This window comes from Gavia stellata, chromosome 39, assembly GCF_030936135.1.
Source record: "Gavia stellata isolate bGavSte3 chromosome 39, bGavSte3.hap2, whole genome shotgun sequence".
Lineage (NCBI taxonomy): Eukaryota > Metazoa > Chordata > Aves > Gaviiformes > Gaviidae > Gavia > Gavia stellata.
In genome coordinates this window covers 426540-449674 of record NC_082632.1, presented here as the reverse complement: position 1 = coordinate 449674, position 23135 = coordinate 426540, and the positions used below count along the sequence as shown (strand labels likewise).

General features: G+C 56.3%; 2 protein-coding genes and 3 non-coding genes across 5 annotated transcripts; 4 read left to right on the top strand and 1 right to left on the bottom strand.

Moving 5' to 3' along the window:
• Nucleotides 1–3: 3 nt before the first annotated feature.
• On the top strand, nt 4–3994 carry RACK1 (receptor for activated C kinase 1). Its single transcript, XM_059833131.1, has 8 exons — nt 4–168; nt 802–973; nt 1543–1690; nt 2024–2119; nt 2289–2399; nt 2826–2966; nt 3397–3507; nt 3858–3994. The coding sequence occupies exons 1-8, from the start codon at nt 60–62 to the stop codon at nt 3921–3923; spliced, it is 954 nt and encodes a 317-aa protein (XP_059689114.1). The 5' UTR covers nt 4–59; the 3' UTR covers nt 3924–3994.
• A 2008-nt stretch (nt 3995–6002) lies between these two features.
• TRIM41 (tripartite motif containing 41) lies at nt 6003–12302 on the bottom strand. Its single transcript, XM_059833097.1, has 6 exons — nt 11373–12302; nt 9571–9666; nt 8904–9134; nt 8196–8218; nt 7331–7458; nt 6003–6608 (listed from the first exon to the last, which is right to left on the bottom strand). Exons 1-6 carry the CDS (start codon nt 12300–12302, stop codon nt 6091–6093), a joined length of 1926 nt encoding a protein of 641 aa, XP_059689080.1. The 3' UTR covers nt 6003–6090.
• A 1054-nt stretch (nt 12303–13356) lies between these two features.
• TRNAK-CUU (transfer RNA lysine (anticodon CUU)) lies at nt 13357–13429 on the top strand. The gene has a single exon. It is a non-coding gene; the product is annotated as a tRNA-Lys (tRNA).
• A 163-nt stretch (nt 13430–13592) lies between these two features.
• TRNAV-CAC (transfer RNA valine (anticodon CAC)) lies at nt 13593–13665 on the top strand. Its single transcript has one exon. It is a non-coding gene; the product is annotated as a tRNA-Val (tRNA).
• A 275-nt stretch (nt 13666–13940) lies between these two features.
• Nucleotides 13941–14013, top strand: TRNAK-CUU (transfer RNA lysine (anticodon CUU)). Its single transcript has one exon. It is a non-coding gene; the product is annotated as a tRNA-Lys (tRNA).
• The last annotated feature ends 9122 nt before the right edge of the window (nt 14014–23135 follow it).

Genomic DNA, 23135 nt, shown 5'->3' with positions numbered 1-23135 from the left:
ACGGGACCGGGCCGTGGCCTCCGTTGAATCCGCCGCCATCCTCCCGCCCCGCCGCCGCCATGACGGAGCAGATGACCCTGCGGGGCACCCTGAAGGGCCACAACGGCTGGGTGACCCAGATCGCCACCACGCCGCAGTTCCCGGACATGATTCTCTCTGCCTCGCGCGGTGAGGGCCGCACCCGACCGGGGCGCGGGGGGGGGGGGGGGGGGGGGGGGGGAGGCGGGGAGAGGGTCGGGGGAGACCATCGGAAGGGAAGGGGGGGGTCCGGAGGAGACCATTGGCCCGGGGCGGGGGGACACCATTGGCCTGGTTGAGGAGAGGAGCAGGGGGAGACCATCGCGGGGAGAAGGGGCATGGGGAGACCATCGCGGGGAGAAGGGGCATGGGGAGACCGTGAGCCCGGAGGGGAGAGGCGCAGGGAAAGGCCGTGGGGCTTGGGAGGAGAGACCATGACCTAGGGGAGCCAGGGAGACTGTGAGGCTGCAGGGGGAGAGGGACAAGGGGACACCATGGGCCTAGGAATGGGGGGACAGGCTGGGGCCCCCCCATTGGGGCAGTCTGGCCTAGGGATGGGGCTGGGGTGTAGCAGAGCAGAGGTGCTGAGGAGGAGGAGGGGAGAGGAGGCAGGGCCCTAGCCTTCGCGATAGGCAGGAGGGGGCAAAGGAGCAGAGAACTGGTCACCCCATTTTCTTTGGCAGCCCCCCCATTCCCGTGGGTGAGAAGGACGGGCTGGGGGTGGGCAGAGGGCTGCGGTCCCCGAGAGGACCCCCACCTTACCTCTCTTTGCCTCCCCTACAGACAAAACCATTATCATGTGGAAGCTGACCCGTGACGAGACCAACTACGGGATCCCGCAGCGAGCTCTGCGCGGTCACTCGCACTTCGTCAGCGACGTGGTCATCTCCTCCGACGGGCAGTTTGCTCTCTCGGGCTCCTGGGACGGCACCCTGCGGCTCTGGGACCTCACCACGTGAGCTGCGGGGATGCGGCAGGGATGAGGGGGTTTTGGGTGGGGGGGGCGTAGCGTGTCTCCCTGCTTCGTTTGGGCGCTGGGGTCATCGACGCACCTTGGAAAGGGGATGATTTGTTCTTGGGTTGGAAGATAAATCCCAGCGGGGAGGAGTTTTCTGTGGCCTGTGCCACGATTTGGAACGGAGGCGGGAAGGATCTTCGGCTGCTCCTCCTCGGCTCCCTCTCCTGATGATTAGACCTGACACAAAGTCTGCTGATCCTCCGGGGTCTGAAGACACGTCCTGCAATTATGATGGGAGAGAAGCAGAGGGGAGGCTCAGGCTCTTCTTTTGGGGTCATTTTGGGCTGAATTGGTACAACCAGGGTTGGGATTTGCAGAGCCAGGTGTGCACGCGGGATAAACTCATCCCGATCCCCCCGCTCCTCTAAAGTTCTTTTGAGGGAGAAAGGGAACCTTCGCTTCTTGTAGACTACTCTGTCTTTCTTTTTCCTCCAAATATTTGAATTTTTCCCCCTCCTTGGCGGAACTCATGTGTGAGATCTCCCATTGTCTCCGTTTTCCCGCAGCGGCACAACCACCCGTCGCTTCGTGGGCCACACCAAGGACGTCCTGAGCGTGGCCTTTTCCTCCGACAACCGCCAGATCGTTTCGGGCTCCAGGGACAAGACCATCAAGCTCTGGAACACCTTGGGTGTCTGCAAGTACACGGTGCAGGTGAGCCGGGGAAGGTGGGCTTCCGAATCACACCTCCATGAGGAAGGACCTCCGTGGATTTGGTTTTAGGACCACTCCCACTGCCTTTGATCGGGAATCCAGGTCTCCCAGCCCTGTCCTAATGATTAGAAGCGAGATCTTGCGTGCTGACCTCTCCCTGGGGGGGCGTCTGAGGACAAGTCCTGCAATTATGAGGGATGGGGGACGAGGGAGGGGGAGGTTTGGGAAAGCTGCGGATGCGGCAGGTCTGATCTTGCAGCTCCCCGTGGACGGGGCGGGGAAGACCTGGCCGCGTTTCCTCGCCGTGAACCCGGCGTCGTTCCTCTTCCCCAGGACGAGAGTCACTCGGAATGGGTGTCGTGCGTGCGTTTCTCCCCGAACAGCAGCAACCCCATCATCGTCTCCTGCGGCTGGGACAAGCTGGTGAAGGTGAGGTGGGATCAGCATCCCCCAGCTGATCTGCAGTGGTGGGGGGGAGGATCGGAGCAGCCCGAGTGTTCCGGGGAAGGGTTTTGCCCCCCCTGTATCCCCAGAATTGGGGTGCAGCAGCGGCGTTTAACCCCCTTTTCTTCCGCCTCCATGTTTTTCCCCCACCCAGGTTTGGAATTTGGCTAACTGCAAGCTGAAGACTAACCACATCGGGCACACGGGCTACCTGAACACGGTGACCGTCTCCCCCGATGGCTCCCTCTGTGCCTCCGGTGGCAAGGTACGTGTCACGGCAGGGAAGGCTGAGGCCCCGAGACCAGATCTTGGCGGCCTACCAGCAGATCCACCTCGTTGCGGTGTCTCCACACTGTGCGTGGGCTCCATGTCTCCGTCACGGCTCAAGTGGGGTGGTAACAGCCCAAAGATCTGGCCTGACGTGGTGGTCCTAGGAGGGGAAGACCACAGCAAAGATGCTCGCCCAGCTCCGGGGACCTTCTTTAGCTCTTGCATTTCAGCCCTCGATGTGTTCTCTTCGAATTTTTCCTGCTGTGTCCTTGAATTTTTCCGTATCTGCGCTGGCTTGTGGCAAAGTGCTGCAGCCTGACCGCGGTCGGGGTGGAAAAGGGCCCCTTTGGGGTGGAAAAGGGCCCCTTTGGGGTGGAAAAGGGCCCCTTTGGGGTTTGCTCTGACTACCTTCTCCCCACAGGATGGCCAGGCCATGCTGTGGGACCTGAATGAAGGCAAACACCTCTACACCCTGGACGGAGGAGACATCATCAACGCCCTGTGCTTCAGCCCCAACCGCTATTGGCTTTGTGCTGCCACCGGACCCAGCATCAAGATCTGGGTACGTCACCGCTCGGTCCTCAGCCCCTTTCTGTCCCCATCTGGGCAGGGTTCCTCCAGAAGACTCACTTCTCCAGTTTTTGGGTTGTGTTGGGTTTGGCGTCACCTTGGCGGTCGAGATCCTCGCTTTGGATCGCAGATCTTGGAGGAGGAGCTCCTCCAGAGGAGTGTGTCCCCACCGGGGCGGCCACGCAGCAGTGCCGGTGGCCTCATCCCCTGGCCCAGGAGGGTTGCGGTGGCTGTAGGGCAGAGCCACCACGCCGTGATGAAACACTTCAATGCCATCTGACTGCATCTCCGTGCGGAAATCCAGAGGCTGTTTCTGAGCGATCCTCTGCTCCCTCAGGGCGTTCCGGACTCAGGTCGGATTCGGTCGTAGGAGTCTCCCTGCGGGACCCCCTCATTCCTTCATGTTGTTCTTTCTCCTGCAGGACCTGGAAGGCAAAATCATCGTGGACGAGCTGAAGCAGGAGGTGATCAGCACCAGCAGCAAAGCTGAACCACCCCAGTGCACTTCCCTGGCCTGGTCCGCAGATGGGCAGGTAAAAACCATCCCCTCCTCCCTGCCCCGGCATCCCGGCCCTGGGGAACGAGGATTTTGGGGACCCTCCTGCTGCTCTTGGAGCGTAGGGACTGTGAAGACGCTTGTGCTCCACGCCTGGAGCCATCTCTGCCAGCAAGGGCGAGAACTTCCTTGGGTCCCTTCCTTCCCTGGGTCCCTTTTCAACCTTCGAGCTCTTCTTCATCTCCCCAACATCCGGGGATGATGGTGGTCCTTCTCTCCTTTGGGATTTGCCCTCTGAGGACCGTAGTCCCTTGTCCTCGTGTCCTGGGGTCCCACCTTGCCGGCCGTCCAACCCTTCCCATGACCTGACTTCATTTCTCTCCGTAGACCCTGTTTGCCGGCTACACAGATAACCTCGTCCGGGTGTGGCAAGTCACCATCGGGACCAGATGAGGACGCGGTAACGAGAAACCATAAATTTTCTGTACAAAAAATTGAATAAAAGAGCGTTCTATCGAGCTCTTGGCCACCTCGTGTCCACTGTTGGGTCATCCCACAACCTGGAGGTTCATGGAAGATCTGGGGTTGGAGCTTTACTCCAGCTGGACACAGACGAGGAACCTCAAGGGAGAGGCAAAAACCCAACATCCCTGATGGGGAGGGCTTTATCTCCACCAGAACTTGTCCCCACACCTTCAAGGTTGGGGACACGGTGGTGGGATGGGGCTTGGGGATGAGGATGGGGTGACCAGCAGAACTTTGAGAGCTACGGGAGACAACCCCGAGTTAAAACCCGTGATGCAGAAAAATAGTAGCAGAGGGAAATAAATACGTGATCGCAGGCGGCCTGGTAGGACTCGGAAGACGTTCTCTGACCTGGTTAACGAGGGGCTCGGTGTTTCTTCTCCTGTGCGTGGCGTTGCTGCGAAAGCCCTGGGGACCTGGGAAAACAAACACAATTCCCCGCGAAAACCCAGAAAGTAGATACATTTGAGAAGCGGTGGTGGTTACAAAAGTGAGGCCTTGGATTTTCGGAGCGGCCGCTAACGGAGGAGAGGTTTTCACGTGGAACTTGTCAACCCACCAGCCTCCAGGCACCGGGGCTGTGCACAAACAAGCCATTTTCTACAGATTTTGGACTTTTTTACTTTCTGGCTGGCAGACCCACCAACCACCCGCGTCACCGAGCCGGGAGGGACTTAGTCCCTCAGTGACGCCAGCTCGGCTGTTGGATGCTGCTTTGGGAAGGGATCGGACACACAGCTCTGGGTTTGACCTAATCTAATTAGGAAGGATTAGGTCAAGATTAACGAGGCAAGATTTAAAGCACATCTGTTCACCAGGAGGCTGGTGGGCGATTCACTAACAGGCCAGGCAGGCTGGGGGGGACCGGGACCCCGATTCCCGTGCGCAGTTTAAGATGGACTTGTTTGGGAACGGCTCCCAGATCTTTGAATCCTCCGCCGGGATCTCAGTAAGCCAGAGACTGGGGTTTACAACCTTATTCTTTATTATTATTATTATTATTTCTTGACATTTCATAAAACTAAATCTCCATTTAATTCTCATTTTAGCCAAAAATATTTTGAACTAGCTCTGTAATGCCAACAGAAAAAAAAATAATAATACCAATCCACCAACAAAAAAAAAGAAGAATAAAACACAACCGGTGCGGTCAGAGTCTCTCGAGTGGGACAGGATTCAGCTGGAAACTCAACAACAGCCGAGGAAAACAAAAAAAAAGGGGGAGAGAAAATAAATATCCCCATCTCGGAGAGCTCTCAAGCTGCAAGGGGAAAACGGGAGGCCGGTTCCTACCCCCGCAGCTGGGATGTGGCAGCTCCGGAGGAGGAAACCGGCTCTTTGCACCCTCCTCGGCCCCGAATAAAGTGCCAGGCCCACAAGAAATGGTTCCGAAAGGAATGGGGGGTGCAGTTAGGAGATCTGAGACCGCCCCCCCAAAAAAAAAATGACGGGGAAGGCGAGGAAAGAACAGGAGAAGATTGCAGGTTAAAATGGGTTCGACTCCGGGTCCAAACACCAGTTGGGGGCTGAAGATGCTCAAGAAATCCCAAGAAATCCAGGTGCCTCGGTGCAACCGGGATGCGAAAGCCGGTGATTTTTGGAAAGATGATGGAGCTTCGAGAAGCCGAGAGGACTCGCTCCTGGATGTACGACCCCCCCCAGGAGCTCGAGGCCTTGAGCTCTGCGTCTGAAAAGAGCAGAGACGCACCTCAAAACCAAACTGTGGGCACAACATGGGCGGAGAGCGCGCCGGAAAGCTTTAGGTGTCGACCGGGGAAAGGGAGAGAGGAGCTCCTAGCAGCGAGAGCCGAAGTGAAAACGCCTCCCGGGCAGATCCTTCCCTATTCCAAACAAAACCAGCTTCGGATCGGCGCGGCGGCGAGGAGCTCGGCAGGAGGGCGAGGGAAGAGGCCTTGTGAGCAAGCGGGTGCAAGAAGACAAGTGCAGCGTTGGATCCCAAAAAAACAGGATCCGAGGGAGGGGGTGGCAAAAAAAAAAAAGAGCGTGGCCGTGTGCAAGGCCGGATCCCAGGGTTTTTGAGGCCGGATCCGGCACGGGTAGAGGCGGCCGGCGGGGAGGACGCGGGATGGCCCGGTCAGGCACAGATTTTGATGCGGGTTCCCTTGGCTAAGATGCGGAAGAAAGGGAAGATGCGCTCGTGGAAGGAGGCGTTGAAGGTGTGGATGTGGGTCATGCTCTCGGCGTTGTAGAAGCAGAGTTGACCCCGCTCGTAGTCCAGGTAGACGCCAAAGCGCCGGGGCCGTTCGCTGGGCGACAGGGCCGTCTGCTCCGTGGCTGTCAACGCCTGGTACTTCTTCCCGTTGGTGCCCACGCACCAAATTTCTCGTTTTTGGTGAGGACCCACCGTTTTCTCTTTGCGACGAGCCGTTTCGCGGGCCGCGCCCACCGCCCAACCTCGTCGGCCTCCCACCTCTACCTCCCAGTAGTGACGGCCGGTGGTGAAACCCTGGGAGCCCAGCACGCAATAATCCGAATCGAAACGTTTGGGGTTGTCCGGCAGATCCTGGCGGCGTTCACCCAGCTTGACGCTGCGTCGGTCCAGGGAGAGGCTGAGGCGCGGGTGGGCAGTGTCGGGGTCCAGGGTGACGTCGGCTGGAAGGGACACAGGGACGCTGGGGGGGAGGCCGCCGGTCCCCCCCATCTCCCCGCAGATCCCAATCCCAAGATTTTTTCCCCTCCTCTTAGTTCCCAGTCCCCAAATCCTGACCCACAGGTATACCTGCAGCCCCTGCCGGGGGTCTGTGCTGATTTTGGCTGGGATAGAGTTAAAACTCCCGCCCCCCCATTCCCTTTTGACCCCTCTAGTACCCCCCTTTCCTTTCACCCCCTCTTTAGCCGCCCCCAATTCCCTTTTGCCTCCTCTTTAGCCGCCCCCAATTCCCTTTCGCCTCCTCTTTAGCCGCCCCCAATTCCCTTTCGCCTCCTCTTTAGCCGCCCCCAATTCCCTTTCGCCTCCTCTTTAGCCGCCCCCAATTCCCTTTCGACTCTGGGATGAGTCCCATCTCAGCTCCACTCGGAACTGTCAGCGACTCTGGATCCAGCTCCGCTTTTGGGACGGGAAGAGGAGGCAGCCGTGTTAGGGAGGAACCCGGATCAAAGGATGGGCCAAGGCGTGGAGAGGAAGGGGAGAAGAGGCCGGTTTTGAGGGGACCGCCAGAAAAACGGGGTGCAAATCCTGGAGAAGGCAGAGCTGGAGGGAGAACCCAAGAAGCGATCCCAGCCTGGGAGGGTGGGGAAGGCCCAGCGTCCCCTCCCCAGGACCCCGCTGAGAAGCCGCGTCGTCCCCTCGGGCAGAGGAGCCGGGTCTCGCTCACCTTGAGGGACTTTACTGAAGACTTTCTCCATCTTTCTCATCACCACGTCCTGCAGAAAGTAGTTGCGATATTTTTTCCCCACGTCCACCGGCACCATCTCGGGCTCCTGGAATTTGATGTTCTCGCATCTGCCGGGGGTGAGGGAGGGGAAAAAAACCAAAATGGGGGTTCAGTGTGCTCAGCGGGGGACGTAAAGACACAACAGGAGAAACTAGATGCCCTGCACGCAGCCAAAAAACCCAGAGCGGGGCAGAGATCAGCCGAACCGGTTACACTGGTACAGCCGGCGGTCCCCACCCTGTCTCGGCCACAGGAAGCGGCCGAATCTCCGGCAGGGACGGAGCCGCCTCTGCCCAGTGCCAGGGACAGCCAGGCCGTTGCTCCGACTCGGCCCCGTTACCTGCCGGTGAGCGGCTGGGGGCCGATTTAGGAGAGCGGCTGCTTGTCCGATGTAAAGATGGGGAAAAAAAAGAAAAAAAAATGATCCCTCCAGACTTGGCAGCGGCTCCTGCTTCCCTGGGGCACAAGGTCGGCGCAGGCACACCCAGCTCCACTCCCAAAAAGCGTCTGCCAGGTGCCACGAGGGACTCTGAGATCTCTTCCCGGCCTTTCTCCTCTCTGGTATGTTCCCAAAAATCCCATTTATACCCTGCCAGGCCATCAGCCAGGAGTTCCCACCGTCACGTTCGTTTTGCCACCAGCCGTAACCGAGCTTTCCCTCGCGTTACCCAACCCCAGCATGGAAAAGCACCCACCGCACGCACGGGGTTTAAAACCAAAAGCTCGCGGTTTTGGTTTTTTGGGTTTTTTTTTCTCTATACAAAAGCTGTTTACAACAAGAAGATGCCCACGGAAAGTCACTGACCTGATAAAAGTGCCTTTGATGTCCTGCAAAAGGAGGCAGCCGGGTGGGAAGAGGGGGAGAAGGAGAAAGAACAGATTAGGGAGGACTGAGGCCAATCCCACCGTGGCTCACGCTAAATCCTTGTAGCTGCAACGAGCCGACCACCCCAACGGGCAGGATGAGTTCCCTCCCACGGTCAGGCGATGGGAATATCCCAGAGAGAGACACACCCCACGGATTCACCCCTTGGTGGGGGATTTTCCCACTAATACAGGCACCCTAGCAAACCCCAAATCTCTTGGGGCGTCCCCTTCTCGTCCTGATTTTACTCCTCCGATCCCGCAGACATTGCGGGATCCCTGACAGGAGGGACGGGGACGGATCTTGCCCACGAGGTAAGGACACTCTCCCATGAGGAAGACCCTTTTTGAAGCAAGGTCCAGTCGCCTCTTGGCAGCTCGGCCTAATTCCTGCCGCTAACGTTATCTCCTCGCCATAAAGCGGGGCCAGAGTTCCTCCAGCTGCTGGCGCGGAGCCGAGCGAGGGTTCACGGTCCAGAGATCAACTACGTGAATCATCTGAGTTTACAGCTCTTTGGAAAGGTTCAAAAACATCTGGGAGAGGCCCTGCCCGGCACGGCAGCAGGGCTCTGCCCTCCTCCCGGCATCCCTGATCGCGACTTTCCCCTCTTCCCATCCCAGGGAAAAAAAATATAATTAAAATAAATACCTTGAGCAGTTGCAGCCCGTCCTGTTTGCTCTTGTCCTCCGCCTCGGCGATGAGCCGGCTGAGGGCAGCGCTCTGCTCTTCCAGCTGGCTGATGTTGCTGCTCTGCCGGGCCAGCAAGCTCTCGTAGCGTTCCTCCAGCTGGTGCAAGAGCAGGACCTGCTCCCCGATGAGGAACTGGTGCAGCACCTCGAAGTCCGACTCGAATTCCTTGATCTCCAGCTTCATCTTGTCCTGCAGCGCGGGGAAGAGGGAGGAAAGGCATCCTTAGCTCAAGCGGCAGACCCAAAGGACGGCAATTTGTTCTCCCTCCCAGGCTACCAATTCCCACAACACATCCAGGCACAAAACCCCCTTAATTAAGCTCTAATTCAGCAGGGAAACAGCTTCCAGCCCTTGTGATCCCAACAAGGCAGCAAAGGGACCACAACGCCTCCGTGAGAGCTCAGATCCGCGAGGCAGAGGGGGAAAAGCTTCCCTGCTCATCTCCCTCACCAGCCTTCGGGCCAAGAAACGCTCCCAGTGCTGGCGTTCCAGCATCCTCCTTAGCTGAGGGCTGATTATTTTTTGGCAGGGTGAAAGGTGGAAGGCAAAGAAATGGGAAATGAATAAGCGTGGAAAGGAATCACGCGCAGGATCACCCGCTGCGCCAGGAACAGCCGGCTCTTACCCTCAGCTCCGTGATTTTCTCCTCTTCGTTGGATTTCTGCTTCAGGACCGCATCCAGCTTCTTCTTCAGTGGCTCCAGGTGGCTCTGGAGTTTGTTCTGGGAGAAAGAAACGCATCTCAGGCATCCCTGGCACAGGCAACCCCCTCCCTCCTCTCCTCTTTCGGTCCCTAACTCCATGGCAGGGCTGAGAACAAAACCTCCTGCCCAGATTTCAGACCGCTTTCCTTCCGCTTTCCATAAGTGCTCGTTCTGGGAGCCGGTTTTCATCGTAAAGTCAAAAATCCTGCCCCGCTCGGATCGGGGAACGCCCACAGACACCAGATCCACAGTCACCAAGCGCAAACCGTTCGATGCGTGGCTTGAGCCATCGCGCACGCGTGCCGCTGGGTTGGGATCAGGACCTAGAGAGGGATCTGCGCTCCTAAACTCAGCGCAAACCTCGGGTGGGCTCAGACCATCCTTTCAGGCTGCGCCTTCCGGTAGCAGCGTGGTCCTAGATCAAACGAAACCACTATCTGCTTCATCAGTCGCAATTCCCTGCGCCGAATAAGCTTTGGCATTTCCAAAAAACCAACCGCTTCTGCCTTGCCGCCCTCCCAGGACGCTCCCTCTGCCCTTCACAAACAGCTCTGCCCTTTAGGAATTAATTTTTCTGCCTCCTCGAGTATTTGCAGCGTCTTCCCCACGGCAAAGGAAAAGGGAAAATGGACTGAGCCAACCCAAGAGCAAACAGCACTGCCGGCCACGCTCCGACAACCCACCAGGAAACAGCTCGACGCAGGGACGAGACACCCCGTCGCCATCCTTCCCTTCTCCCCAAGCCTCCTCCCAGCTACCAAACCCCCCCAAAAATCTTGAGGGGTTCAAAGGGCACCGACTCCGATGGGAGCTGCCAACGTATCAGCCATGGCCAGAGCTCCAGAGAGCTTCCAGCGAGGGAGGACAAGGTGAGACACAACCATGTGCGTTGGCAACTCCTCCAAGACGCCTTTGGATATTAAAGGAAGCAAAAAAACCTGCTCCTTTCTTCCAGAATACCCCAAAAAGTGAGGCATGACCTTGTGGGGAAACTGAAGCTGCAAGAGACAGGCTGAGCAGCTGCCTGAAGGGCTCAGCGGCCATCGTCCCCTGTCCTCCCATCAGGTTTTGTTTGAGGGTCCCCGGTCGCATCCGGGAGGGAAGCGATGCCTTTGAGACAGCAAAGCTGCCCCGTTAAAGCCCCTAACGAAGGGTCGCTGCCGCTGGGGATTCGGGACCCTCAGGCAGGTATCGCCTGGGCTGAGCGAGGCCGGAGAGCTGCTCGGGAAGGGCTTTGTAAGGTGCGGACCCACAACGTGGGTGCTCGTTTCAACCCGCCGCAGCCTGGAGGGGTTTCACCCAAAACCAGCCCGGTGGGACCGGCTGGGCTCACCCGCTCCTCGGCAGGACGATGTCTCCACGATCCAGCCGGCTTTGCCTTTGTTACCGTCGCCGCCTGGTCCCCAAACCTCCCTCCCCGCGGTCAACCAGACCCTCCCCATCCAAACCAACCCAGCCGCCGGCTTCATGGCTTCCCGGCTTCCTGCACCCCAACCCACGCAGCCCGTTCATCTGTGTGTCCCCCCCACCCTCTCCGCTCGCCGAACCAGCCCAGCGAGACCCACCCGTACGCCGCCTCCAAGCGCCCAACGCCGTCTGCCTGCCGCCAGCACGACCCAGCCTGCGCCATCGGCTCCTGCCAGTGCCAACAGCTCTGTCCTCCCACCCCCAAAAGAAAAAAACCCCGAAACCACCCCGTTATCCCGACCCCGAAACCTTCGTACCTTGTAATCCTGCACGACCTCCTCGAGAGGGACGACGCTATGATGCTTGTGGCTCCGCGACTCCCTGCACACCACACAGATGGCTTGTTCGTCCACCTCGCAGAAGAGCTTGAGAGGTTCCTGATGCTTCTCGCACAGATTCGGTGGCCCCTGACCCCCCACCGCTACCAGGACGCCCGGGACCCCCGCGGCAGCTCCCGAAACCGAGGGACCGGCGGCGGGCGGCGCGAGGCGCTGGGGGTGCGGGTGCAGCTGGCGGATGATTTGCACCATGTTGGCCAGCTGAAGGTTGGGTCGGAAATTCCTCTGGAAAAAGGTTTTTCGGCATTGCGGGCAGGTGAAGGTCTGGAGGCGTCGAGGCCGCGTGGCCAGGACAGGGGGAGGAGGCGTCTGCACCTCTTCTTCCTCTTCTTCCACCTCCTCCTCTTCCTCCACATCTTCCTCCATCACGTCCTCGTCATAGTCCTCGTCCCCAAAGTAAAGCTCTCCCCCGACCCCACCGTCCCACATGTCCTCCTCCACGGGATCTTCCCACAGGTCGGCGTCGTCTTCTTCCTCGCTCCACATGTCGTCTTCCTCCTCCTCCGCGCCGCCATCCTCCTCCTCCTCCTCCTGCTCCACATCCAGCTCGTCCTCATCCAGCTCATCCTCCTCATCCTCCAGATCCTCTTCCAGCACGTCGCCCATCCCCACCTCTCCGCCGCCCACCGCCGCCGCCCCCGGGGCCACCTCGTACTCGGCCTCGCCGCCCCACAGCTGCGAGATGCAGACGCGGCAGAAATTGTGCCCGCAACCGATGGAAACGGGGTCCACGAAATAGTCCAAGCAGATGGCGCAAATAGCTTCCTCCTGCAGCGTCTCCACCGGGTTCAGCCGCCCGCCGGAGCCCCCCGAAGGGACCCCATCTCCTAAAACCGCCGTGGCCGCCATGGGAAGTGGGGGGGGGGGTGCTGAGAGATTCTCCTCTTCCTCACAGGGCCCTGAGCTCCCTGTCGACCCCCAGGCGCTCTCCACGCTGGGGTGGGCACCAGCTCGAACCTGGAAGGGCGGCCGGTCCCCACCCAGGTGCCACCAAGGCCTTGGGGTGTCGCTTCCTCCTTCACCCCCCTTTCCCCCGCCCCCAGGGCCCGGCACCGCTCTACCCTTCGCTATTCCTTCGTTTCAGCACTCCCCCGTCCCCCAAAACCGGGGGCTGGCCCCGTTCCTGCCCGGTCCCGGCCGCCCCCCAGCCGGGCCTGGCCCTGTTCCCTACGCCACAACACCCCCAAGGCCCAACCGGGTCCCGGTGGAGGCCTCGCTCCTCTCCCAAGCAACGCCCCCCCCCCCCCCGCAGCGGGGCCGGGCTCTAGGCCTCACCGCTCCCCACTGCGATCCCTGCCGCCGGGCCTGGCCCCAGCCTCAGCCCAACCGGGCCCGGAGGTGCCGCCCTCGCTAGGCCGCTGCCCCGTCACCGCCCCGCTGCTCGCCGACCCCGGACCGGGCACCGGGGAGACGCTCTATCCCCTCTCCCGCCCCCGCCGCCGCCGCTCTCTATGGTGCGAGCTCCGCCAACAGACGGGAAACGCCGCAACGCTTCCGCTTTCCGGCCCCCCGCTGCAAGCCCCGCCCCCTTACCGTCACCTGACCGGAAGTGGCGCGCTAGGCGCCGCCGGCGGGTTGCTAAGTAACCGGAGGGACGGAAGCGGAGCGGGCGGCCCTTCCGCCGCCCCTCGTCTCCGCTGCCTCCCGCGTTGCCGCGGGAACGAGGCGCCCCGTCGTCCGCCTGTCAGCGCGGAGGGAGGCGGCGACGGAGGCCACGGCGCCCGCGCACTCGGTGGTCTCCGCCCGGCGGCGGGCTTGTCTACCCCCCCGCCTCGCTGGTCTTGGAGGTCTGGGGCGGGCGGCGCTGTAGGGGCGGGGCCTGAAGGGCGCGGGCGGGGCCTCCGCCGAAGGGGGCGTGGCTGCCCGGGGCGCCACCTGGAGGGCGGGCGGGCGCTCCCCCGCAGCCCGGCTAGCTCAGTCGGTAGAGCATGAGACTCTTAATCTCAGGGTCGTGGGTTCGAGCCCCACGTTGGGCGACTCCTATTTTTTTACCCTCCCTACGTCTCTTTTCGCTGCCCCACCGGACTCTTCCTCCGCCGGAGCCGCGGGGCCGCCGGTGGGACTCCGGCCCTCGGTGTCCGCCGCACCGGAGGGACCCGCAAGGGCCGTAGCCCCGCGGGGCCGCCCGCTTCGCACGGCGTTTCTGTAGTGTAGTGGTTATCACGTTCGCCTCACACGCGAAAGGTCCCCGGTTCGAAACCGGGCAGAAACAGCGGAATTCCCTTTTTCCTCCTTATTTTTTCCCTTTCCCTCACCTCCACACCGGCACTTTTAGCTCTCACAAGCGCTTTGCCCCCCCCTTGCAGGAGGGCTGGGCAACAGCCCCCGGGTAACACACGGGTCCCCCCCCGCCCCATCGAGCCGCTGCTCCCCGGGACCGTGCGGGCTCCCGGTACCGCTTCCCGGTGCCCTTAACGGCCACGATCGCTCCGGGACCCCGCACCGCTCCCGGGGACCGGTTCCAGGGAGGGGGACTCGCTCCCAGCAGCCCGGCTAGCTCAGTCGGTAGAGCATGAGACTCTTAATCTCAGGGTCGTGGGTTCGAGCCCCACGTTGGGCGCATCACATCTTTTTTCCTCCCCCTCCCTCGGGCACAAAACTACATTTCTCCCCCCAAAAGCCGCTCGGGAAAGCGGCTGAGCCGCAGCTCCTCGTGGTTTTATTAAAAGCAAAGGGCTGGATTTTGTGAAAGGAAGGAAAAGGTCTGGAACCAGTGGTGAGAATCACAGCCCTTCTTCTGTCATTTTTCCTTTCTATGAGTTCCAATCACAGCCCTTCTTCCATCATTTTTCCTTTCTATAAGTTCCAATCACAGCCCTTCTTCCATCACTTTTCCTTTCTATAAGTTCCAATCACAGCCCTTCTTCCATCACTTTTCCTTTCTATAAGTTCCAATCACAGCCCTTCTCCCATCATTTTTCCTTTAGATCCGTTTTAATCACAGCCCTTCTTCCATCACTTTTCCTTTCTATAAGTTCCAATCACAGCCCTTCTTCCATCATTTTTCCTTTCTATAAGTTCCAATCACAGCCCTTCTTCCATCATTTTTCTTTAACTTTTAATCACAGCCCTTCTTCCATAACTTTTCCTTTCTATAAGTTCCAATCACAGCCCTTCTTCCATCACTTTTCCTTTCTATAAGTTCCAATCACAGCCCTTCTTCCATCATTTTTCCTTTCAATCCGTTTAAATCACAGCCCTTCTTCCATCACTTTTCCTTTCTATGAGTTCCAATCACAGCCCTTCTCCCATCATTTTTCCTTTCTATAAGTTCCAATCACAGCCCTTCTTCCATCATTTTTCCTTTCAATCCGTTTAAATCACAGCCCTTCTTCCATCACTTTTCCTTTCTATGAGTTCCAATCACAGCCCTTCTTCTGTCATTTTTCCTTTCTATGAGTTCCAATCACAGCCCTTCTCCCATCATTTTTGTTTAAGTTTTAATCACAGCCCTTCTTCCATCATTTTTCCTTTCAATCCGTTTTAATCACAGCCCTTCTTCCATCACTTTTCCTTTCTATAAGTTCCAATCACAGCCCTTCTTCCATCATTTTTCCTTTCTATAAGTTCCAATCACAGCCCTTCTTCCATCATTTTTCTTTAACTTTTAATCACAGCCCTTCTTCCATAACTTTTCCTTTCTATAAGTTCCAATCACAGCCCTTCTTCCATCACTTTTCCTTTCTATAAGTTCCAATCACAGCCCTTCTTCCATCATTTTTCCTTTCAATCCGTTTAAATCACAGCCCTTCTTCCATCACTTTTCCTTTCTATGAGTTCCAATCACAGCCCTTCTCCCATCATTTTTCCTTTCTATAAGTTCCAATCACAGCCCTTCTTCCATCATTTTTCCTTTCAATCCGTTTAAATCACAGCCCTTCTTCCATCACTTTTCCTTTCTATGAGTTCCAATCACAGCCCTTCTTCTGTCATTTTTCCTTTCTATGAGTTCCAATCACAGCCCTTCTCCCATCATTTTTGTTTAAGTTTTAATCACAGCCCTTCTTCCATCATTTTTCCTTTCAATCCGTTTTAATCACAGCCCTTCTTCCATCACTTTTCCTTTCTATAAGTTCCAATCACAGACCTTCTCCCATCATTTTTCCTTTATACAAGTTCCAATCACAGCCCTTCTTCCATAACTTTTCCTTTCTATAAGTTCCAATCACAGCCCTTCTTCCATAACTTTTCCTTTCTATCCGTTTTAATCACAGCCCTTCTTCCATCACTTTTCCTTTCTATAAGTTCCAATCACAGCCCTTCTCCCATCATTTTTCCTTTATACAAGTTTTAATCATGGCCAGTTTTCCCTCATTTTCCCTTTATATATGTTTTCCAAGCCCAGTTTGCATCGCGCAGGGAATCGGGGCCCCATCACGGCCCATTTCTTATTCCGTTTTTGAAGCAGAAAGGACTGCAGCGCAAATTCCCCTCTACATTCATTCCCTTGGTAATTCAACGCTGAGCGTTGGAACCCGGCGTCCAGCTGGGTGGCTTTGCCAAGGGTTGGGCTGTGCATAAGCCTGTCGTGAGCCTGGTGTTAATAAATATTTCCCCAAAGCTTCGGCTGAAGAAGGTGGGATTGTTGGATTCGCAGGTCGGATGCAGAGGGGAGGATGCTGAAGGTTGGGATCGGAGCTCACGTCGGTGAGCAGCACGGGCGGGTGCAAGACGAACCTTTATCTGCTACCGGAGAATACACATCCCATGCTCGAACACATAGACAGGAGTATTTTTGGCACGGGAAAAGCCTTTCCCCCGGGTGGAGAATTGCCCGTTGGAGAAGAGCGCGGGGGTGTCTATAAAAGCATCTCGGCCGAAATCCTTTCAGGCTGGGTCCAATCCTGGTGCCTGACCTCGGGGCAGGGAACGACCGCAGTGACCCTCCCAGCACGCCCTGACTTATCTCGCCGAGGACATCTGAAGCACTTCTCTCATTTTTTCTCGGTGCTGCGTGATTCATTTCCTCCGTCGAGTCACTTCTCACCGCTCGGGAGCTGCAGGCATCCCGCGCAGCCAAGGCTGCAGCTGCAGAGGTGGCCAAGAAGAAAGCAAAGCTTAGATTACTCATTTGCAATTTTACTCATTTGCAATTAAACCAGCGACTCCTTGGCTTGAGCACGTACGGAGGAAGGAAAGAGGTACACGACGATGCATGAATGTATCGCAGGGCTGTAGCCTGATTTGGCCGATCGGCCCCAGCTGGAAATTAAAATATACACCGAGCTGATTCAGCTTGGAGATCCCTCAGACCGGGTTTATTCCCGGTCCCAGCGGTTACGTGGGATCACCTCCTAAATGAGCGGTGAGGATGCTGCGCTCTGTAATACAGAGTCATCCAGCGGCAGCGCTGAGCCCGGGTATTGCCGATCAACCCCATGGCTCTTTCTCCAGCTGGGTTCAAAAACACCCGGGAAAAAGAGGGAAGAAAGGGGTTTTTTTCCCCGTAATTTTGTGTTTTGGCTGCACAGAGATGCTGGCAAGGGGGAAGGAGAGAGCGGTGGCGTCCGTGAGCTGTTCTTTCTACCAAATGCTCCCCGCCGTCAACTCATTATTTGGGACTCGGTGGTCACGGATCAGGATGAGGAGCTTCTTTTCCCTCTTCTATCTTTAGCAGCAAACTTTTGAAGACCTTGAAACGCCTTTTGGAGTGACTCAGGTTTCAGAGGGGTGTTGCAAAACTGCGTTTCGCGCAGAAAACAGCCTGAAATTCCCCTTTCTCCGCCCCTCCTTCCTTCTACATCCTTGACGAGGCTGCACTTTTCAAACAAGACCTCCCCGATCAGATAGCAAAGGCTAATCGAGAAGGAAACTCCCAGCTGCTGCCGAAAGAAAAAAATAAAAATTCAATGAAGCGAAAGTAATCGTGTCATTCTTCTTCAGCCATGGCTGAGTGCGACCCGCTGGAGAGCCTGCAGAAAGAAGCATCCTGCTCCATCTGCCTGGATTATTTCAGCGACCCGGTGTCCATCAACTGTGGGCACAGCTTCTGCCGGGACTGCATCACGCGATGCTCGGGAAAATCGGACCGGAGGTTCGCTTGCCCCCAGTGCCGCGGAATTGCCCAGAGAAGAAAATTTAGACCAAACCGTGAGCTGAGGAACCTGGCGGAGATCGCCAAGAAGCTGAACTCACGGGCAGGGTACGCAGCCGGAGCGGGCAGCCTGTGCCTGAAGCATCAGGAACCTCTCAAGCTCTTCTGCCAGGAGGACCGGACGGCCATCTGCGTGGTGTGCGACCGCTCCCACGCTCACCGCGCTCACACCGTCGCCCCCATCGAAGAAGCCGCCCAGGAGTGCAAAGTAAGAAATCAAAGCGCAGTGCTTTGCTCTAATATTTTGTGCGTTTTGGTTTTTTTTGGTCCATCAGAGGCTGAGGTCCGCCAGCCAGGGGCTTCTCCACCTTCCCAAGGATATGGGGAAGGATGTCCCATAGGATTTCCCAAGATTTGGGATGCAGCCGGTTGGGTTGAGCTGGTAGATCATCTAGCTGGGGTTGCTCCACATCGCTGCCTTGGCTCCAGCCCTGCCTGGACGTGATGCAGCCACCCCGGTCTGCAGGCGCCCAGATGCACAGTGAGGGGCACAGCCCGACTCGCAGACATGCAGGGGCGAGCAGAGACCTCAGGGTGCTGGGTCAGACCAGCAAAATCCCCTCTCAGGGTCACCCCCAGACAGCAGGAATTTATTAAAGCCTGATTTTCACCGCGACCTCCGAAGTGGGATTTCAGTTTGAGCTTCTCAGGGTGACCTTGTCGCCTCGGATGCCTTCACAAAAAGCCACCGCTTTATTTGCTGTCACCCTCTCCAGGGACCACAAAGGAAGCTGAGGCCGGTATCTCATCGAAAATACCCAAATTAGCAGAGCTGGACCCCACCTTCACTCACTTGTGCACAGGCAGGGCTCTTGCTGCTAATTTTTGTGCAAGAATTGCCCTGGAAATCCCAGATGGGTCGTCCTTTCCGCTGTAAATCTCTCCCCGAAGGAATTTCTTTCTGAGCAACTCTCTCAGGATAACCGCGACGATGCTGGGAGGCATTTTTAATTCCCTTGGGGGAAGATGGGGTCAGGAGGAGGAGGAGGTGCGTGTGCGGAGGAAGCTCAGTGACATTTCATCCTGCCCGCAGGGGAAGAAATGACTGGGAATTGGGGAGGTGAAAGGTGACATTAGTCATGCCGTGAGCACCAAACAAGATGGGGGGGGAAGAGTAGTGAGAGGCAGGAGGGAGAAAATAAGCTGATAAAAAATAAGAGGGGGTCAGGGTGGGATGCGCGCGCTGCAAACGTCCGTCGGCATTTGTCACGGGAGGGTCCTTTAGGGGTAGATGTTAAAAAAAGGGCATTTCTAAGGTGCAGTTCACCTCTAAAAACAAACTCCGGGGACGTTGCTCGTATTCATTATTCCTCGGTCTGCAGAAGGCGCTGAAGGTGACAAGTTTGGGCGGAAACGCCGATTCTGCAGACGAGGGGAAGTTGCAGCAATATGGGGGACCTGATTGAGGGTAAAAATTGGATGTCATGCTTATGAGGGGATAAAAAGAGCCAACCAAAGCAGAACAGATTATGGTGAATGCAGAAAATAACTGACCACAAATACACTGGGAGAAGGAACTGGCAAAGACCAGAATAGAGGTGTAAATGAGGCTGCAATATTAAATACTGCCCTTGTTTGACTCTTCATTCACAAGATGCTTCATAGAAAAGGTCTGGGGTGAAGAGGGGCAACAGAATAAAGAATATTTAAATATTTCCAAGTTCTGGTGGTCTCATGCTCGAACACACCGGGAATTAGCTAGAGCAACACTGAAGCCGTGCATCCCTCTCCCCAACAACTTGCAGATTGATATTATTTTTTTTTTTAACGCCCAGGAGCAAATCCAAAGCAAACTGAAGAGCCTCAAGGATGAAAGAGAAAGACTCCGAGGATTAAAACTTACTGGGGAGAAGAGAAGCCAGAAGTACCTGGTAGGTACTCGCTGCTGCTGTTTGCGTGGAGGGGTCTTCTGAAGGTCTGGTCTGCAGGTTAAAAGATGTTGGACTGAGGAGGAAGGAGGAAAACACCTCCAGCTGCTTCACCCAGATAAGCCCACCTCTCTTGGACTTGCTCCATCTCAGTGAAGCACCCGTGAATGAAATGCAGATGTTTCTCAAGGGGAAATCAGCAGCCACAAAACGCTAGTGGAGAGCGAGGTGGTTTCCGAATGGTTGAAGGGAGGTGCTTGCAGCTTAGCTGAGGCACCCCTCGGATCGAGGAGACGGGCTTGTGGGTCCCCTTGGGGAGACTGGCACGATGGGGTGGTGGGATGGTGCTCCAAGACCTCTCCATCTCTGCTGCAGACCGCTGCACCCCAGGAGCTGCTTTCCACCATCCGGTCCTGGAGATGGGTCAGCCACACCAAGCACGAGGTCCGTGGGGGTGCTGGTGTCCAACTCGGACCCTGATGGGGCTTTTCGACTCCTGCGTAGCCGTCTGGGTCCCGCTGAGGGTGGTGGCTCTCGTTGGGGCATCCAGATGCAGACACATCTCCTTCGGAGAGTGCACCACGCCAGATGTTTCCACCACCTCCCAGCCCTGTTTTGGGCTACCAGAGGTTGGGGGATGGATCCGTAGCTCTCAGGAAGTGAGAGATGGTGATTTCCTCAAAAACAGAAGCAGAGAGTGTGACACGTTTCATTGCAGCGTCATGAGAACGGGGAAGGCTGCTGGGGTGGAGGTGAGCAGAGACAGGCAATGGTTTTCCTGCTAAATAAAGTGGGGATGGAAGGAAAACACCATGAACGTGCTGCTGGTTGCTTGTGCCGCAGTCCCTGGCCTGGATTCGGTCCTGTCCCATCCAGCTGCTGCCCTCAATGCCAACACCGGGGAGTTTTGGGGAATTGCACGTGCCAGGGAACCACTTCCAACCGCCTCCGCAGGATCTCCCCAGTGAATCTTCCTCTCACCCCAGTACCCTCAAACTCCATCCCAGCAGGATTTATCCCATCAAACACTCACAGATGCCTGCATGCAACGCCTGGTCTTCTCCAGGCTGTGGGAAAAACGTGACGCAACACCGCCCTCATGTTTCTCGAGCTGAAAAAATAAAAACCACCCCCCAAAAAGGCCAGAAGTATTTTATGACTCCACAGGGTATCACATCACGTAAAGCTCAAAGAGGACCCAGAGCCATGTGCTATGGACTTAGACTGGCCTCAGGGCTAAAGACCAGTCCTTGCTCCTGTTTTATTTAACCAGGTTTTGTGGGTTTCGGATTTCTCCTGTTCTCATCCCTCCCCATCTCTTCCTTGCAGCAGCAGACAAGAGCCGAGAGGTGGAAAATCATGTTGGAGTTTAAGCAGCTGCACCAGTTCCAGGACGAGCAGGAACGTCTCCTCCTGATGTGGCTGGAGGATGTGGAGAAGCAGATAGTGCAGACCCAGACCGAGAACGATAGGAAGATCTCCATGGAGGTCTCCCACCTGGGCAACCTCATCCAGGAGCTGGAAGGGATGAGCCCACAGCCAGAGAATAAATCCCTGCAGGTGAGAGCAAGGAGTTGGGCAATGGCGTTTGCAACACTCCAGATGTGCCGTTGAGGTGGTAGTCTCTTCCCCCTCCCCCCAATCTCTTTGCCTTGACATTTTGAGTCGTTTATTTAGATGCTCATTTCACAAAGAAGCTGTATTGTACATTGTACGTCAACGTTAAAGAGCTATGCCATGTCATAGCCAACCCACGAGGAGGAGGACCCCAGAATTAGTCTTTCAGCACCTTGGAGGTGTCCACTCTTTCCCTCCCAACCCCAGGCAGAGCAAGGGAGATTGATGCACGTCTTGCAGGACCGTGGCAAGAGCTAATGAATGAATCCTGGCTTAAGTCCAGGGTGAGGCTACCCAGCGTAGGACCACACTTTCCCGCCCCAAGAGACCACGTCAGGCAGGACACAAGCAGAAGCAGTGTTTGGAAGTGGACGTGATATTCCACCAGCTGTATTTGAGCATTTCTTCCAGCCAGGGTCCAAATGGGCCACTGTATGAGTACAAGAGGTCCCTGACCTTGCTCTGTGCTGGCACAAGAAAACCCAAACCAAGCAAAGCGTGCTTGCAAACAACAGCGGAGGAAGATAGGAGATATAAACAGGCCTGAAGATCGCTCAAAGTTTAATTGCCATCTTCTCTCTCCTTTAGGATGCCAGGAGTGCCTTGACCAGGTACGTGGCTCTCCCGTTCCGGAGGGGATGGTTGTCCCCAGCACGGTGTCACAAAGCAGACAGGAATAGGGGAGCAGGAGGGGTTGCCCTCTCTACCAGGGTCCCCAGCACTCAGGGTGAGGAAGAAGCTAGGGAGGAGATGGCTCTGGGGCGAGATCACATCCCCACCACCTTCCCCATTCAGCTGGAGGAAGCCAATAGCCACCATCGAGGAGGTCCAGAGCAAGTGGGTGTCCTCCACAGGGACATTGGGACCACTGATATGCCCAGCAATGTCTCTCAACCTGGTGCTTGGGGAGAAACAAGGTCACCCAGCAGCTTTTCCAAGCAGGGTTTCTACGTAGCTCGTTCAGCAAGGAAGGAATACAAAAGTCTTCTCCTTCCAGGTGTGAAGCAAAGACTTTCCAGCACCTGACAGAGAGGTTTCCCAGAGTGGAAAAGAGACTCAAGGATTTATCTCAGAAAAACATCATTCTGAAGGAAGCCCTGAGGAAATTCAAAGGTACAAAGGAAGGGGAAAAGCTAAACACACTTCTGCAGCTGGAGAGGAGTGGACCAGTGGACCAGCTGGAGAGGAGCCAATTACCAGCATAAAGCCCCGGTTAAGGAATGCTAACGATGAGTTACTCAATAACCCTCCTATCTGGGGCTGGGGCTGGAAAAGGGAGGGTAACTGCCGTCCCTTGAGTAATGCGAAGGACAAAAGCGAGTCCCTCCCTTTAGCTACACGAAGGAAATGAATCAAATTCTTGATTCCGGGCCTATTTAAACCAAACAGGCTGTAGGTAACATCTAGTCATGCGCGAGGGAGTCAACATGCAAAGTCAACATACTGCAAACGCATGGTGGTTGTACATAGATACGCCCTGAATGAGCTATTTTGAGACCGTTCTCCATGTCCAGATAACTGTCCCATTCCCTCCTCCGATCTCCAATGAGTAACTGGTGCAGCCAACTCTGAATTAAAGAAATAGCCTCCTTCAAGCTGGTCATATTGGGTTTGAATGTCCATCTGTCCACGAGCTGAACTTGTTCACCTGGTGATTTCACTCGCGTTGCAAGGGGAAAAGCGCACGTCCTCATATTTACCCATTTCTAATACACTCCCTCTCCCCCCCAGACAAACTAACAACGCTTCTCTCCTCCTGTCTCTTTCCAGAGAGTCTCCCGGTTGAACTGGATGTGCAATGGGGTAAGTCGCGGGAGACTGGAGGTATACTGGGGTGAAAAAGGGAACCCAAGCAAGAAAAGACAGCAAAAGCAGGGAATTCACACTGTCCTGGTGGGTTGGCAGGATGAATTTCTATTCCCCTTTGACTGGAATTAAAAATGGTACAAATCACTAGAGCCTTTAGATAGGTCTGCATGGCATATTTCATGGAGAAAGCCTTTACTGAACAGCTTCGGTCAGGCCAAGGTTTCATCCCTGGACAAAGCCAGGAGGGTGCAGATGGAGAGAAATATCCATCACCTTTTCCCTCTAACATGCTGT